The sequence below is a fragment of the Balaenoptera acutorostrata genome, chromosome 5, assembly GCF_949987535.1.
Source record: "Balaenoptera acutorostrata chromosome 5, mBalAcu1.1, whole genome shotgun sequence".
Taxonomy (NCBI): domain Eukaryota; kingdom Metazoa; phylum Chordata; class Mammalia; order Artiodactyla; family Balaenopteridae; genus Balaenoptera; species Balaenoptera acutorostrata.
Window position 1 is genome coordinate 100,626,955 of NC_080068.1, and position 18,675 is coordinate 100,645,629.

General features: G+C 43.8%; 1 protein-coding gene across 1 annotated transcript in view; it reads right to left on the reverse strand.

The window, feature by feature from the left end:
• Nucleotides 1-4,033: 4,033 nt before the first annotated feature.
• BST1 (bone marrow stromal cell antigen 1) overlaps nt 4,034-18,675 on the reverse strand; it is a 29,170-nt gene continuing 14,528 nt past the window's right edge. Inside the window, exons 8-10 of the mRNA XM_007167351.2 lie at nt 18,084-18,170; nt 14,938-14,997; nt 4,034-5,299 (exon numbers count right to left, since the gene is read on the reverse strand). Of these exons, the coding sequence (XP_007167413.2) occupies nt 5,194-5,299; nt 14,938-14,997; nt 18,084-18,170 (253 nt within the window). The 3' untranslated portion in view covers nt 4,034-5,193. The remainder of the gene's footprint in view (nt 5,300-14,937; nt 14,998-18,083; nt 18,171-18,675) is intronic.

Genomic DNA, 18,675 nt, shown 5'->3' on the forward strand with positions numbered 1-18,675 from the left:
ATATTAACAAATGTACAATTACAAACTGAAATAAGGAAAAGAACTTTGAATCTGACCTAGAGTGGGAATGGTGGTCAGGGAAAGCTTCATGGAGGAAGAGACCCTTGAGCTGAGATCCAAATGATGAGCAGGAGATAACTGGCAGAGATGTAGGGGGTGGGGCAGAAGGTTAGAGCATTCTGAGCACACAGGGAGAGCCAGATGGCTTTGTGGATAGAGTTTGGGTGCACCCTCTAAGGCGAAGGGGTGGAGTGCAAGATGGACGAGCTGTGAAGAGTTCTGAGTTGGCTTGGGCATCGGTACTTGTTATGGTCTAAATGTTTGTGTTCCTCCCAAAACTCATCCGCAATATGTTGAAGTCCTAATGCCTGAAGTGATGGTTTGGGGAGGTGCTTAAGCCTTGAAGGTGGAGCCCTCATGAATGAGATGAGTGCCTTTAAAAAGAGGCTCCAGAGAGATCCCTAGTTCGTTCTTCCATGTAAGGACACAGCAAGAATGCTCTGGCTTACGTACCAAGAGGAGGGTCCTCACCAGAACATGACCTTGCTGGTAACTTGATCTTGGACTTCTCAGCCTCCAGAACTGTGAGAAATAAATGTCTACTGTTTTTAAGCTACCCAGTCTGTAGTATTTTGTTATAGCAGCAGCCCAAGTGGACTAAGACAGTATCCTTTTTATTGGGGGGGGCAGCAGGGGAGTTGTTGAGATTCATACAAGAAGAGATGGTGGCTCAAACCTCAGCAGCTGAAGTGTAAAGTGATGGACACTCAGCACTTCTGTCCACCACTGCAGGTTAGAAAGAAAGTATACCACAAGGGCACCGGAAACCACAGGAAACTGGCAAGCCCAGACAAGCCAGTCCCTCCAGCTCTGTCCACACTGGCAAACACTGCCATTTCACATAGGGATGCTCCTCTTCATCAGTGAAAAACCTCATAAGCTCCCAAAATGTGGAGACATGGCTGAGCAAGTCATCTCTAACCTTCACCTTGGGCTGGGGAGGGCTTCAGTTAGAGTCAGAAGCTTATCAGTTGCAAACAACAGAATCCACTCCAGCCAGTGTAAGCAGAAAGCACTCATAGAATCTCCAGGAGAGTCAGGGGATGACACTTCCAGACTATGAAACCTGAAACCACACCCAAATTACCAGTGTCCATCCACCCAGCAGAGATTCTGAGCCCAGTGACCGCTGGGCACGGTCGCCTCAGCCTGCACCAGTCAAGATACCAATAAAACCCCACTCTTCATGCCTTTCCCCTCTGATCAGGCCAAATCCTTGATGCATCTCCATGTTCACCTCTCTTTCTCCTGAAGGGAAGTCTCCTGCATGAGCACCTGACCAGTGAAGTACAAGTCACATGTCTGCACCCTAGCTTCAAGGAAGACTGGGAAAGCATGCTGCTAGCTTCCTTCTTGGGGAAGTGGGACTTAGAAGATAAAAAAATTCCCCAGGTATATGAAATACGCTGAAGAGGAGCCAACAGGGGTGTTTTCAGCTCCCATAAAGCACTGAAAGCCTGTGATCAAGATTGGGCACAGAGCCTCCATCACCTGTTTCTTATATATTAAACAGGGCCACCTTAGACAGAATAAGGCTCCCTTTGTTTTGGAATGCTTTACTTCCACTCAGAACCAGCTACATAATTTACAGGTCCCAGTGAAAAACGAAAATGCTGTGCTCCGTGTTCAAAAATTAAGACTCTAAAGACAGAGACAGAAGAACATTAAACCAAGCATGGGCCCCTCTGAGCATGGGTCCCAGTGTAACTGCACAGATCACAACCCTTGAAGCCGCGTCTACCTCCTTTTTCTTCTGGTTGGCCAGTAGGACTTATGTGGTTTGGACACTTGTCTAATCTACTGTTGTTAGACGTGGTGGGAAGAGGTGGTAACTCAAGTGATATCCTCAATAATAACATACATGATAAGGTCTGGATCCCTCTGGAAACCTATTAGAGCTCATTGGGTAGGGGGGGAGAGGTATCATAAAATTCTGGAACCTACACAAAGAAGAAGAAATGATGAATTCCAAGGCTGAATTGAGAACAAAAGTTGCTTTGGCAAGCTTGTTCATCCTGCCTCTCTTTATAATGCTCTACTTCTTGTCATGGCGTATAGGTTGTTATGGTGAGTGAACTGGGACAGCACTGTGAAACATTATAGAGAAGGTTTTCTTTTCTTTCCCTTTCTTTCTCTTTCTTTCTTTCTTACTCTTTCTTTCTTTCTCTTTTTCTTTCTTTTCTTTCTTTCCTCCTTTCCTTATTTCTTTCTTTCTTCTATAAAACTTGGTCAAATGTATTCTCTGAAGCTAAGGTAAGACATCCATAACCTGGTATTTCATGACAAAGGATACATGTGTTCAACATTTATATAAAAAGAAAAAAAAAATCCCATTTCAACCATCCATACCAGGCTTCTCCAAAACCCATGGGGCCTCAGCTACGAAAGAAAAAATCTTGACACTGGTAATACCTCATGCTCATCTGCACACCTGGAAGGATTCTAGCTGTAAGTCTAATGCCCACCTACAATGCTCAGGCGGTCTGAATAGGGATGTGACAGTGTCAGCTCTGGGAAGGTGAGATAGAAGACATGTTACCCTGACAAGTGTCCTTAAATGTGCTGAGGTGAGGAGGAGAGATGCAGGTGTAGAAAAGATGGGAGTTCAGTCTGGGACAAGAGAGACTATTTCTGGTGTCAAAGTGCAAAAGAAAAGCAAAAACATAAATGGTAGGTGGAGTGTGGGGTTGGAGATCTCAGAAGACTGAGGAAATAGAAAGAGGAAGGGGGAAGTGAGTTCAGAGGGTTCTGGAGCAGAATCCAAGTGTTGCTAACATTCCTGGGTCCTTATTTAGTGCAGCAGATGGAAAAGCACCCCAATGATGGAGTCAGTCCACCTGGTTGTAACACTTCCCCTCCGTTACTAACTGCATGACCTTGCAGAAGTGATTTAACCTTGTCAAGCCTCAGTTTTCTCATCTGCAAAATGAGGATAGTAATGAGAATTAAAAGAATGATTAAAAATTGACAACAGTGACTGGTTCATGGTAAGAACTCAATAAATACTAGGCATGGTGATGATGATGGTGATAATGATGGTGGTGATGATGGCTGTTATGATGATGGTGAAGATGATGATGGAGATGATGAAGGTGACTGATGGTGATGGTCAAGGGACCTGGCCTCTCCCGAACCCTGGAATAAGCACCATGGCGTGGGGCGGATGAGTGTGTAGACCCCACAAGAGAGGGGTAGTGATGGGAGATGAGAAGGAACCAAGAGAGAAAGAGATGGGAGGCACAGGGAGCTAGTTGGGAGACCTGTGCAATCATTCCCAGTGAGATTCTCTGCCCAGCGCAGTGTCTGAAGTGATCTCTAAATACGCATGAGATTGAATTGTAAATGTGTGTTATATAAAACAATCATCAAGCTGTGAGGATTCCCAGCTTTACAGTGAACACTTGGGCAAGTGGTTACATAAAATGCAGTAGAGGCTCTGTCAGGAGGAAGACAGAGCTCTGCAGTCAGGGCAGCAGGTTTGAGGAATGGCTCTGCCCGCAATGGGCAATTCTTTTTCTCTCCAGAGATTTACAGGAAACGACAGAAAGTGAGAGCTCTCACTCCCAGTTGCTGGCCGCTGGGGCACCAGAATCTGCGAGTTCTCACGTCTAAACCTCCCACGCTCACTTGAGGTGAAAAAAGGAGTAAGAACAGGAAGTGTCTGTAAGGAGTTTTGGTTTTCTTTTCCTCGTCTGGAAATGTTTTGTGTTGTGTCAAATTACCACACATAGATGATGTATGTGCTTATTTCTCTTTTTCTGATTAGAAAAGTAATGCATGCTCGTTAGAGAAAATTTGGAAAACACAAAAAGTCAAAAGTCAAGAATAAGGATCACTAATAAGAACATTCTCCAGAGATCACTGCTGTGCTTTCGGGCTTATTTCTTTTCCTTTCATTCATTTACAATATGCGTATAATACAAACATACATCCATAATGTTACATTTGTATTATACTTTAGACAATTAGATCATATAAACAGTTTTATGTCCTATGTCTTACACTGATCGTTGGCATTCTTCTACGTCACGAAATGTTTTTTGAAAATTTTTAATTTACAAACAGTGAAATGACTTTATGGCATACAGTTCTGAGTGCTGGCAAATATAGATTCCTGTCGCCACCACCATAGCCATTGATCCAGAACAGACTTGTCACTCCCCTCAAATCCCCTCAGGCTGCTCCTTTTCAGTTAGCCCCTCCCCCTAGTCTTAACCCTGACACCAAAAAGTTCTCCATTCCTACAGTTTCACATTTTCCAGAATGTCCTGTAAACAGAATTATACCGTATGCAGCCTTTTGGTCTGGCTTCTTTCACTTGGCATGCTGCAACTGAGTCTCACTGAGTCTCACACTGCTGCATTTATCCATAGCTAGTTACTTTTTATTGCTGGGTAGTATTCCACTGTATAGATACACCAAGGTTAGTTTATCCATTCACCAGATGAAGGACGTTTGGGCTAGTAAACATAACTTTTCCTATTTGAATGATATTCCATCCTACAGATATACCAAAACATATGCAAAGAGTTCCCTATTAGTAGAATGTTTAGTTCCCCCTCATTATAAATAACCCTTAAATGGACATCATTATACATAGCTCTTTGCCTACCAAACATGTATGAATACACTTATATAGTATACATATATTTGAAGCTATCAACAAACATGCAGTGTGCCCTGCTGGTTGTACAAGAAAATATAAAAATATATATATATACAGTTCTATCAAAATTTTCTTAAAATGTTTGCTTATATAACAAACAGTCTGTCTCAATATGTTGTATCATTATGAAAATAAGAAAATAATAACTAGCTTTAATTCTAACGCAGTAGTTTTTTTCCCTGTGCTGTACAATAGGTTCTCATTAGTTATCTATTTTATACATAGTAGTGTATATATGTCAATCAAATTGTTAATGCAGTAGTTTTAACCAGTTAAATAGAACTAGCTTAATTTCTGAAATCCTGACCGTGTATATCATTCAAAACCCATTTCAGGACATTGTTTTCCCAGCAGGAAGCTTCTTTAGACAATGGAGTCACCTGGTGTACACAGAACAAGAAGGATGACTGGGCAAGGGCAGGTTTCAGGACTGCAGGCTGCTTAGGGCAACACAGCTGAGTTCCTAGTTACATCTGAGCCACTGAAGCCAAAGCCACTAAGAGAGGAAAGACAAAGCTGGCACTTTGTTCTGCATAAAGGGACAGGGCTTCTCTTTGAGTAGATGTTGCTGCCCTGCAAATTAAAAAGGAAATAGAAAAAATGTCAGTATTGGTGGATGACACCTACCTTCAAAAACATATATGCACACTGCGGAAAATTTAAATAGTACATGGGACTTCCCTGGCAGCGCAGTGGTTAAGAATCTTCCTGCAGATTGCAGTTGACACCGGTTTGATCCCCAGTCCTGGAAGGTCCCACATGCTGCGGAGCAACTAAGCCCATGCACCACAACTACTGAGCCTGCGCTCTAGAGCCCGCGAGCCACAACTACTGAGCCCGCGTGCCACAACTACTGAAGCCCACGCGCCTAGAGCCCATGCTCTGCAACAAGAGAAGCCACTGCAGTGAGAAGCCCACGCACTGCAACAAAGAGTAGCCCCGGCTTGCCACAGCTAGAGAAAAGCTCACGCGCAGCAGTGAAGACCCAATGCGGCCAAAAATAAATAAATAAATATAAATAAATATAAATAAATAGTACAGAAAGTTACAAAGTGAAAAGTAAAAGCTCCTTAGCTTCCCTATTCCCACTTTCCATAGAGAATCATCCTTGATAGTTTTGATTTGTCCTTCCAGAAATGCGATACACACTCCCTACACACACACACACGTGTGCGCACACACACTCCCACACACACACACACACACAGACTCACATATCCTTTTATCTAAGCACAGATGGAATCTACAACTTGTTTTTTCACCCAACAGCACATCTTGGATATACTTCCATATCGGTACATATGGAGTTTATTCATTCTTCCTCATGGGTGAATTCTGATTGTACGGATGTACCATAAAGTTCGCCAGGTTCCCTATTGATGGACATTACATCATCACAGTTCAACTGGTGAGGAAAAACCAGTCATGACATACAGACACTGAGAGAGGATCTGGCCAAAATAGGGACTCTGGTCATAGCAAATAGGGTCTGACCACCAGATTTTTAAAAACAGAAATTACTGAATTCTTTGAAACCAATTTAAAAACAAACTTTTAAAATTATGAAACAATCTGAGGTTTTTATCCCCTGGATCCTGACTAGTGGCTGGGGTCCTTGAAAGTTGCTTACTCCCTATGAGTGCTGTTTGCCCCTTTTTTGCTAAAGGAATCTCGAGCAGCCCACAAATTTGTACTAGGGCTCCGCCTGCTGGACATTTTCTATAATTGCACTTCTAATTCAGTTAATGTTCCAGACAGTTCATTCAAAATTGATTAGTGTTTTTGCTGTTAAATAATTAACCAATTAAGACAAAGACAAATTTACTTTTACTTTTTAAGAAAATAAAATAATACAGAACTAAACACAGTAATAATGAGTCTCCCTTCATCTTTTTCCAGTTCTCACTCCCTTCCCTAGCCATTGGGAGTTTATCTTAGATCTATTTCTAACATTTACGCCTATTATCATACACAAACAGAATATAGTTTTGTTTTTTTTCACTTTAGATGCCTGGGTCCACTTGTCACATTTTAGCTTAAGCTTTTCATGTCACTGTGAGGCTGTGCTTGAGGGTGGTGTTTATGTAGAGAAAAAGCACATTATTTGCAGTTACTTTGGTTTTAAAAATTAATTCTAACCATTAAATTTATAAATTCAAAAGCTTGGCTTTCCCATACACTTTTCTAGTTAATTTATGAATAGTATTCTTCTAGTTTAAAAGCCTAGTGAACTCTGATAATAACTTTTAAGGGGGCTTCACAATTATTCCAATTTCCTGAATATTTTAAACTCAAGTTATTTTAGGTTAAATTATTTTAAACTTACATTTTAAAACATTACATTTTCTTTATAAAATATTTTAAATGACTTTAAGTGAGCAAAACCTTCTCGAATACTTAATTCTAATAAATCTAATAAATGTATAAAATTTAATCTTAATTCTCTTAAACATTCCAGTACTGATTGAAAACTTAGTAAAATTCTCTTATCACTTTCAACTAAAAATCCTAAGTCTAAAATCAGTTTTGTTTTTTTTTTTAAATCAGTTATTTAATAGTTACACTTATATTGGAATCACAGGGCTATTCCAAGAGCTATTCTTCAATGCTAAACTCTCTAAAATGTTGTAAATAAATTAAAATGATGTAAATAAATTAAATATAAAAAAAAAAGATTGTTCCTAAACTTACCAAAAAATAATGTGAGTTGGATTCTAAACTTTTGCAGATTCAAAGTCTTTTACCCCACTATTCCTAAGCAAGTGAAATTTGCCATCCCACTTCCGTGGCCTAGGGCCAGGGCAGAGTGGGGGAACACATTTTGGAGAGAGAATTCAGGCCAAGATGGGAAATCTGATGTTTTCCCTTAACCCTGACTGACACAGCGAACCCTATGTCAGTAACATGAGTACGTCTGTTTTCTCATATCCTCACCAATCCTGTAGATTATCCATCTTCTGAATTTTGGGCCAATATTATAACCTATAAGCGTACAAAGTTGTTTTCTACATGTTTTTCACTTTGTGAGAATTTGTCCGTATTGCTGCATGATTATCATGATTACGGTTGTTTCACCTTCACCCCCAGCTTTATGGAGATATAACTGACATAAACCACCTACCATTGTTTTGAATGGCTACATTCTATTCCATGTAGTAAGTATAACCCTTTGATGTAACCATTCCTTACCCTTGAATATTTAGCTTCAGCTCCCAATGTTTGCACTTCTGATTGCATTAAAAAGAATTGTTTGTGAACATCTGTGAGCATGTAGATTGAATCTATATTTTGAATCATGTCTTTAGAATAGGGCACCTAAAGTCTGACTTAGGTCAAAGATTATGAATATTTTTATAATTCTTTTTTTTTTTTTTTTTACTTTTTTTTTTTCCTCGACCCTGACCCCAACCTCCACCCCCGCGGCACGACACCTATAATTCTTGATACATATTATCAAGTTGTTCTCCCAAAGCATTTTAGCAACTTACAATGCCATCAAGCATTGAATAACATCTTTAAAATATTTTTCTGCTATTTTTTGTTGCGGTATGTCAAAGAAGTTGAGGTGGAAATTGCCCCTTATTGAATGTGTAGTTCATTATTATTAGATCAATAAAATAATGTTTCATATTTGCCACTGGTGGTTCCTCTTCTGTAAATTATCTTACCAGTATTCTTTGCTAAATCATTTTTAAAGGAGATTAGTAAAATTCCTTCCAAAGTAATGAAAGTGGAGAAAACCCCGGCAAAGCGTGAAAGAGGGTTTTGTTCTTGACATTCAATGGACTTGGGAAAGAACTGTCATAAATAAATCTGTTCAACAGTCACTGAAAGAATGCCCAAAGAAGGAAAGAAGAACAGGTCAGGAACTATAAACCTCTTACTTCTCTGCTGTGGTGTGAACCCCAGAAACATCTGGAGGCACTGTGGTTCAGTGGGAAGAGCAAGGACTTTACACACAGACAGACCTGGCTTCCACTTCTGCCTCCAGCCAGTCCTGAGTGACTTTAAGGGGTCACTTAACCTCTCTGAACCTCAGCATCACTAATGGCGATCAAACTGCCCACCTTCCAAGAATGTGGTTGGAATGCAATGAGATGATGACTCCAAAGACCACGTTGACAGGCTGACATGTGCAAAGTGCTCAGAAAGACCTGAAGACTGGTGGGGAGAGCTGCCCTCATTCACCGTACAGAGCGTGCAGCAGGGGAGGGAAAAGCAGGCACCGGTGCCAGGGTGGCGCCACTTGCCTATTTTGGGAACGGCAGCGTAGGGGGCAACAGGTTTTACAGGAAGGAATTTTACATGATCTGTATCTGCGTAAAGTTTACAGTCTGTTTAAGGAGACAGAGTAAAACCAGAAAGACCTAAGTTACACGGTGACAATAAGGACACTTACCTCTCCAGACCTTATGAGGCCCCCTGCTCACTGGAGAGTCTATTCTATTAAATCCTCCCAACAACTTTATTCGCCTTTTTTCCACCTACATGAGCCACAGCTGGATTCTGTTTCTTAAAATCAAAATCTGGAACTTCTACACATGCTGCCCCTGGTCACTTCTTATAGGACAAACTCTCACAGGACCCGTGTCATGCCCTTCAATTGCCCAGCCCCTTTCAACATCCTTTGTCTCAAATCTATGCCTCCCCAGGGTAGAAAAATCAATCATTTGTTCACTCATTCATTCATTCCTCAGTGCCTACCAGGCTGCAGGCTCCCTCCTAGGTTCTTGAGTCACATTCATCAGTGAACAGAACAAGGAAAAGCCCCTGTCCTCCTGGAGCTGACAGGTGGGAAACAGGTAATAAAAAACAAACTTAACAAACAAATAAGTCAGAAGATGATAAACAAATACTATAGAAAAGAAAAGCAGAGCAACACGAGGGGGTTTGCAGAGCCAGAGTTGATGGTGCAGGCTGCAGCTTTAAACATGGAGGTCAAGGTTGCCTCAGGGAGCTGAGATGTGAGCAAACACAGTAAGTGAGTGAGTTGGCCACATGGGGAAGGACTTCCGGGCAGAGAAAACAGTGACCAAGGCCCTGTGGTGGGAATGTGCTGTCAAGTCCCAGGAGGTCACTGCGGCTGAGGCCCAGTGAGGGAAGGGGAGGAAGAAAAAAGCCGGAGAGAAGTGGGGCTGGGGGTCCTGGGAAGGCTGTTTGGCTCTTACTCTGAGTGATGTGGGACTGACTGCAGGGCTGTTAGCAGATGAGTGACATGACTGAATTTTTAAAGGACTATTCCTTATACTATGTGCATGTTTGAAATTTCCCTAATAAACAATAAAAATAAAAGGCTAACTTCTTAGTAGCTGGGTTTCAAAGAGGCCCAGTGGCTCAGACTAGGCTGGTCACAGTAGATGACGGGATTTTCCATTAATTTTGTAAGTTGAATCAACAGGATTTTTTGCTGAAGGGTGAAAGAAGGGAAGGCATCAAGAATGGCACTAAGATTTTAGGAACAGGCGTTTGGAGATTTTTGGAAAGGTGGGTGTTACCATCAATTGAGACAGGGATGTATGGGTAGACCAACTGAGGGGTGTATTAGTTTCCCGTTGCTGCTGTAATAAACTCAGTGGCTCAAAACACCACAGCTTTACTTATTCTCTTACAGTTCTGGAGGTCAAGAGTCTGAAACCAGTTTCCCGGGTTAGTCAAGGTGTCATTGGGGCTGGTTCCTTTTGGAAAATCTCCTGAGGGGAGAATCTGTGTCCTTGACCTTTATCTACCTTCAAAGTATATCATTCTAATCTCTGCTTCCATAACCACACTGCCTTCCCCTCCTCTTGAACCAAATCTCCCTCTGCCTCGCTCTTATAAGGACACTTACGTTACATGCAGGGCCCACCAGGATAGTCCAGAATAATCTCCCCACCTCAAGATCGTTACCTTCCTCATATCTGCAAAGCCCCTTGTGTAATATAAAGTAAAATCCACTCATTCCAGGAATTAGGAACTGCATGCATATCTTTGGATGCCATGACTCAGCCTACCACCATGGGTAAATTCAGGAGTCCAGTTTGGGATGTGTTGCATTTGAAATATCTATTAGACATCAGAGTAAACTGCTGAATATACAAGTGTGGTGCTCAGTACAGGGCCTGGACTAGAAATACTCATTTTGGAGTCACCAGCATACAGATGAGATTTAAAGCCGTGAGACTGGATTTAAAGCAGAGATTCAATTTCCCAACCTCCCGGGAGTTAGAGCACAAACACGTGACCAAAACTCTGCCAACCAGATGTACCCACATCTGGGTATAGCTGTGGGCATAGTAAACTAAAACAGCAGATGCCACCGAGGGTTCATTCTAGCCGGGGGTGCCCTGGCACCAGCTCTCCGAGGCAGCTGTGGCAGAGATTCTAGAAGGAGCATCCAGACACGAGCATCAAAGGAACTCTCTGCGGTGTCTGTGCCCAACAGGCCGCAGGGGGATCTCCCCTAGGGCAGTTCTGGGTGGGACTTTGGCATAGCCTCCAGCCCTGCTTCTCTGGCTCTCCCAGGAAGACTCTGAGTGACCCAATATCCTTCAACACATCCCATTTCTGCTGAGCTACCTGGATCTGGTGTGCGATGCTTTGCGATTATGAGTTTCGACCCATGTGCTCCTTACTTGAACTGTAGGAACCTGAAGCCTGCGCCTGGTCCAGGCTCTGGGGAGTCTTTCTAGGATCCTGTCTAGAAGGGAGGTTGGGCGCCATCTTCACAACAAACCCATGTGGCAGTTTCCATTATTTCAGTTTTGTAGATGTCAAATTCAGGTCATCTGACTCCAAATGCATTGCTCTCACCATGGCCAAAAGGGTCAGTGTCCACAGGACTGTGGGCAGGGAAGCACAGGGTGTCTTCAGGGAAGTGGATCCAAGCCTGCAGTGAACGTTTCTGGTGGGGAGCAGGGGGTGGTGTGTCTAGAAGGAGGATACAAACCAGGAAGGCCAGGCCAGAAGTCTAGACTCGGTAGCAGGGAACGTTGAAGGTTTTTGAGCAGAAGGGACAGGGGAGTGGATTTCATTCTCAGGTGAGGGAAGTGAAGACCCAGGTACACAGACTGTTCTTTACTTCCTGTGAGAGGACTCAAAAACACACGTGCCTAATTCACAGACAGTGAACAGCAGAGAGTGGGAGAGGACTCAACCTCGCCAGCCAACCCTGGGACACATGCTGGTGTTGGTGGATCTCTTATCCCAATTTCTAGTCAAAAGAGCCTAACAGTCACCAGGGTGAATTCTGGAAACCTCATAGACTCACTTCAGACCCACTCACTGGCTGGGTAGTCTTTTCTTGGGCAAATCCTTCATTATCTTCTCTAAGCCAGAGTTTCTACACCCCTGAAATGAGGGTAACAGAACCTATCCATATCGGTTCAGATATAGGTTTGGTTGCTGTTGAAATGACCCCAAATCCCAGGGGCTTAGACAAGACAGATGTTTATCTCTCTCTCCGTAACTGTGCAGGCTGATACTGTGTTTCCATGGTAGGGGGCACCCAGCCTCCCTCTATGGCGTGCTCTGCCATGCCCAGCGAAGGTGGCTCATCACCACGCCTTCTGGGTCCATACACCAGCCAACAAAGGGGGAGGGAATGAATGTTCTTTCCTTTCAGGTCACCCACATCACTCGGCCACAGAGGAAAGAGAGGCTGGGAAGTACAATTGTTATTCTTGGCAACCATGAGGCCAACTAACATTCAAGGGTTCTATTACTAAATGAAGATGGGAAGAGGAGCTATATGGGCATGATGAGCAGTCTCTCTGCCTGTCTGTCTGTCTGTCTGTCTCTCTCTCTCTCTGCCCTCTCTGTGTCTACCTAATGGACCAGTTAGAAGGACGAACAGAATGTTCTATGCAATGCACACAGCACAGCGTCTGGCATACAGTTGATATCCAGCCCAGGTTAGTTCTCTTCTCCTTCTAGATGGAAAAATGGATCCTACAGACATTTATGGAGCACCTACTCTGCAATTGTGATGAGACACACAAAGAGGGAGTTCATGCAATCTCTAAGTCGAGTGTTGGAGACAGATGGTGAGGAATGAATTACAACATGACTGGAAAGAGGGAAGCGCTGTAGTTGGGTTGTGTACAAAGTCAGTGGAGCACAGAGAAGGGAGTTCTTACATCCACCTGCAGAATCAGGAAAGCCTTACAGACAAAGGGACATTTGGAGTTGGGTCCTCAAAGGTACATAAAATTTTAGCAGATAGGAAAGGAAGGGAAGAGAACTCAGGCGTTGGCATCAGAAATCTTCCTGCCAACACAAATCAAAACAACAATAAAGCATCATGTTTTATCCATAAGACTGACTAAAATTAGGTATAGATACAGGTACAAGTACAGATAATACCCAGGGTTAGTGAAGAAGGGGAGAAAGGGGCACCTGCCACATACTGTTGGTGGGAGCGCACACTGGGGCAGCTTTGTTGAAACATATCAAAATTCAAACTACAAATACATCCTTTGACCCAGCAACTCCCTTTCTGGTAATCTTTCCTACACAGACACTTGAACAAGAGCTCAAGGTATGGAATCAAGGATTATATTTCAGCATTGTTTATAATAATAAACAACTACAACCACAACCTACAACTAAGTCAGCCTATGACTGAAAAATGGTTAAATAAATGACGAGTGGCCATCCTACAGAGTACTCCGCAGCCACTAAAAGACAGAATCAGAAAGTATGCACAGACAGAAAAGGACGACGGCCTTATATCGTTAAGTGAAAAAGGGCCACAGCAGAACAGTCTGTCCAGCATGACTGCTTTTTGTACGAAAACAAAGGCAAGTAAATAAATGAAAATAAGACCAAACCAGAAACAAATAGATGAACAAACTTACATCTCTGCCTGGTAACATATGTGTATGTGTGTGTACTGGGATGTATGGGAGGAGATGGACCAAAATGTTGAAAGAAATTACTTTCAGGAAATGGAAGTAGAGGGAAAAGGCTTCATCTTATTCACTGTTGATGATAGCTAAATACTGGAAACAATCTAAATGTCCACCTATGGGCAATGGGTTAAATAAATCATGATGTGCGCACACAGAACACCACAGATAGGAAAACAACACCAAGACACTATTATGCGAAAAAAGCACGTTGCAGAACCCTATGTATAGTATCATTTATACTAATAGTATAGGGCTTCCCTGGTGGCACAGTGGTTAAGAATCCGCCTGCCAATGCAGGGGACACGGGTTCGATCCCTGGCCCGGGAAGATCCCACATGCTGCGAAGCAACTAAGCCCATGAGCCACAACTACTGAGCCTGCGCTCTAGAGCCCGTGCTCTGCAACAAGAGAAGCCACGACAATGAGAAGCCCGCCCACTGCAACGAAGAGTAGCCCCCCGCTCGCCGCAACCAGAGAAAGCCCGCGCGCAGCAATAAAGACCCAATACGGCCAAAAATAAAAACAAATAAATTAATTAATTTAAAACAATATATACATTAGGATTGAGAAATGTAAACCTCACCACTTAAATGGAGTCAGGAGGTCAGAAGGGGGAGCTCTCACGCAGTGCCACTCACATCAATTACAGGAAGAACTGTTGATTACAGACCCCAACAGAATCATCCACAGGAACAATCATCAATCATCAACAGGCCACAGCAGAAGAGATGTACACTGCATCTTCTGTAAGAAATCGACTACCCCAGCAACTCAGCCAATAAGAAACTGTCATCACCTTGAATTCTCACTTTTCTCTGACGGACCTTCATTCAAAACACCCCTTCCCAACTTCCTCCTTTTTTTCTATAAAATAAAGTTCATCTCCTTCATTTATTGGACTTGCCTATGGCTTTTGCTATAGCCTGCTTGTCCCAAACTGTAATTCCTCTGCTATTCCCAAATAAACCCATTTTGCTGGTAAAATAACTGTCAGCTCTAAGGGCAACAGAAATAAGTTTTAATAGGTCCTCCTGCCACCCCATTCCCAGCCTTTGTGCTGAAGCTGAGGCATCAGGGCAGCCTCTGCTCTGTGTACATGGCAGGGGTTCATTCAGCTCAGCTGCACAGATGTTCAGCAAACCTGCACCAACCCAGCAGCTCAGGGATGGAGAGAAGTGCAGTGCAGAAGTACCAGTCTTACTCTGCAGCCAGACGTTTTAGGGGGTGGGTGTAAAATGATACTGCAATCCACCAGCGTTCTATAAATAGTACGGACTGATTATTTTGGGGAAGCAAGGAAGTTGGGTTAAGACATTCACTTACGAATTTAAGGCACAGTCGGGATGAGTGCTGTGCTGCACACACTGCAAGAGCTTCACTGGTCTATAAAATGAAAAGAAGTAATATTGAAGGGATTATTTAAATGACTTTCATTCATCAAACATTTATGGGGGGGTCTGCAAGGTACTGGAGATACAAAGTCTTTGACCTCGAAGAACATAGTTTCTTTTTAAAAATATTAGCCAGCATTTATTGAGCACTTACTATGTACCAAGAAATCTGATTACATATTTTACATAGATTATGTCATTTAATCCTCACAACAGCCAAACAGAGCAGGTACTATTATCATCTCCAATCTACAGCTGAGAAAGCTGTCCAGAGGAACTTGCCCAAGTTCTCACAGTAGCAAGCTGTGGAGCTGAACTTGAACCTCCACTCCAGAGCCCGAGCATAGAACCACTTCTGTAAGGATGTACGATTTTGCTTGGAAAAACCTCTTGATAAGAACTTTGGGCAGGTTGGACTTGAAGCACACGGGTGATGGCTGGTGCCCAGGCTTCAGCAAAGAAAGTTAAATTGCTCTGTACAGTAGAGGTAGAAGATGTGGGGTCTAGGCAGCCAGGAGGGAAGGGAAAGCAGCAGTGAAGACAGGAGCCAGGTAACAGGGGGAGGAAGGCCAAGGGAGGATCTCTGGGTAGGGGGACCAGAGGGGACTCTGGAAGAACAGGAAACACGTTTGGCCTATGGCATGCTATGTGACCCCTCCGTAGGACCCCCTACTTCTCAGTCTACACTATTCAGATATTTTTTACAAGAGTAGTTTGTTATTGCTGTGTTACGCTCCCCCAAAAAGATGCATTGAGTTTCACCGAGTCTGGATCAATACAGCGCTAAGCAGAAAACAATCAAGAGACAAGAGAGGCTTTGAAGAAAGACCTCGCCAAAATTTGTAGGAATCCTGGGGAGAACTTTCGACTGCCACAGGACAGAGGTCAATGTCACCTGAATTTTGAGAGGCATCTGGCTTGAGTTTGATTTGTTAACCTTGTTTGCTCTCCCATGTTAAGCCTGTTGTTATCGCCTCTGGGCTCCCAGGAGCAATAAAAACCCTACCTTAACACAGAGAGAGCCCACGAGCAGTACAAAAATGGGAGCTGGGAGGCTGAGCCAGGCAAGGGAGGAGCCCTGAAACCAGCTTTGGTGGGGGAAACTCGAGCCAGTAAAAGCAGGCTGAGACCCTGAGGCTCACAGCCGTGAGTCAGGAAGGAGACCCTGGCTGGGCTCCCACACTTGACCTGATGACTTATAAAAAGACAGCCTAGCCTCCTCGGGGGAAGTCCTGGACCGAAGCAAAGGGGTCATAACTGTGGAGTTTTTAGCCATGGTTTTCTCTATCATTGAGCTGTTTTAGAATAAGAATTACCTTTTATTTAATTTACTAAAATCTGATGCCTTCGTTAAGAATTAGAATTCTATAGTAGAAAGAAAAGAGGAATCTTCAGGGCTACACAATGCTGGGTTCAAAATTTAGCTCTGTCATGAGTGGTGACCTTTGGGAACTTGCTCAACCTCTCTTGACACTTAATTTACCCATCCATGAAAAGGGAATATTTATATAAACCTTAAAAACAGACAAAACTAGGGCTTCCCTGGTGGCACAGTGGTTAAGAATCCACCTGCCAATGCAGGGGACACGGGTTCAAGGCCTGGTCCGGGAAGATCCCACATGCCGCGGAGCAACTAAGCCCGTGCGCCACAACTACTGAGCCTGCGCTCTAGAGCCCACGAGCCACAACTACTGAGCCCGCGTGCCACAACTACTGAAGCCCACATGCCTAGAGCCCATGCTCCACAACAAGAGAAGCCACCTCAATGAGAAGCCTGTGCACCGCAACAAAGAATAGCTCCCGCTTGCCTCAACTAGAGGAAGCCCACGCATAGCAACGAAGACCCAACACAGTCAAAAATAAATAAAAATAAAATTAAAAAAAAAAACAGACAAAACTAACCTATGCTCTTACAAGTCTAGAGAGTGGTTACTATTGTGGGCAGGCAGGGAGCCTGAAAGGGAAGCCAAGGGGAGACTAGGGGTGCTGGTTGTGCTCTGTTTCTTGATCTACATGCTGGGTACATGTGTATGTTGAACTTGAGAAAATTCATCCACCTGTATACTTATGGTTTCTGTACACAGATTATATTTCCAAAAAAGAGTATGTGCTTCACTTTGTTTTCAAAAGAGGGTGATAACAACACCTAACTTGAGAGATTCCTGAGAGCGTTAGCAATAATAGATGAGTAAAATGGTACAGCTCCAAGCTGTGGCAAAAGAACAGCTTTGAGGGGCTTGTTCTCCTGGGGAGTCCAGAGTAGGGGGAGACCCACACTTCCAGGGGCTTTGCTCAGGTGGGACGGTTACCAGGTCCATGGAACTTTTGAGACAGCAGAGGGCAGCAGGGCCACCTGGACGGTCACGGGCACTGGCAAAGACTGCAGATGTAACGTGCACCCTGCCATACCCACAAACGTTCGGGAAAGCCACTGTCCTTGCAGTGTTGGACTCCAGCCCCTAAGGAGACAAACAGGCCTGCAGACTCAGGTGCCGACACAGAGAGAAGAAGGAAGCAGCAAGGTGAGTAATTCCCAGTCCAAGGGAGGGCTTTCAACCGTTGCAGGGTTTGAGCCAAATTTACCTACATTTCCAAGTATCAGGAACGCCCTGAAATGATCTCTGATTGTACGTATATAAAGTGCCTGTCCCATAGCGTGCTCAATAAATGGTAGCTATGATGATTTTCCTGTTGGTCCACAGTCACCATGCATCTCTCTGTAAGTATCTCAAATTCCACCTTGGCACATGTCATGGGCAGTGTGGCATCCAGAGATGCAGGGACCACAGTCCCTGTTCTCAGGTGACGCACATGCCGTAAGCGAGTGAAGAGAAAACTAGACATACACAAATGATAAATGGCTGCTGTCTGTCCTTTCAGCGTCATTGAAAAGGACTCTGGACAGAAGTGGGCGGGGGCCAGGTGGAACCCTGGCCAGAAGGCACTCCCAGTCCCCACACCCAGTGACAACCCAGACGGCACAGTTCCGTGGCCTTTGGAGCTGATCTCTGAAAAACCTTTTCGGCAACACTCTGCTCCTCCTTTGAGGATATACACTGACTATACTACGCCACCTACTTGTAGTCGTTGATACAGCTATACTGGAAACCCATTTTCTGCAGTCTCTCTTCCAGGATTTTCACACTGCCTTCTCCACAGGATTCTCTGAAACACAAGAACATAAAAACTATCAAAATAAAAGAAGAAGAGGATGGGGGGAGCTGTTTCTATGTTAATTAAAAAATATTTTGACCGTGTGCTCCCTAGATGTTCTCCTCTCTGGAGAAATACGTGGCAAACTCTCTGGACCCAAAAGGGCTGCCAGCAGTCAAGCCGCGAGTGCCCAGGACGGGGGGGCTCTGAACCTTCAAAACTGCCCGAAGTTTTGCAAGTCACACGCCTTCGCAGGGCTTCTGCCGGCGCATGCGCGGTGCGCCACAGGGCTCATCATAGCCCCACCCACCAACGCAGCGCCGTGCTTGTGCACCGAGCCTGACCAAAGCTGAGGGCCAGCCTGTTCAACCCAGAGTGTATTAAGTTAAGCCACAAATGGAAACAAAAACATACATGTCAAAAAATATTAGAAAACGCAAATAAACAAAAGGGAAAAAAACCCAAATCTCACATCACTGGAGATAACTGCTGCTAACATTTTGGTGTACATCATCCT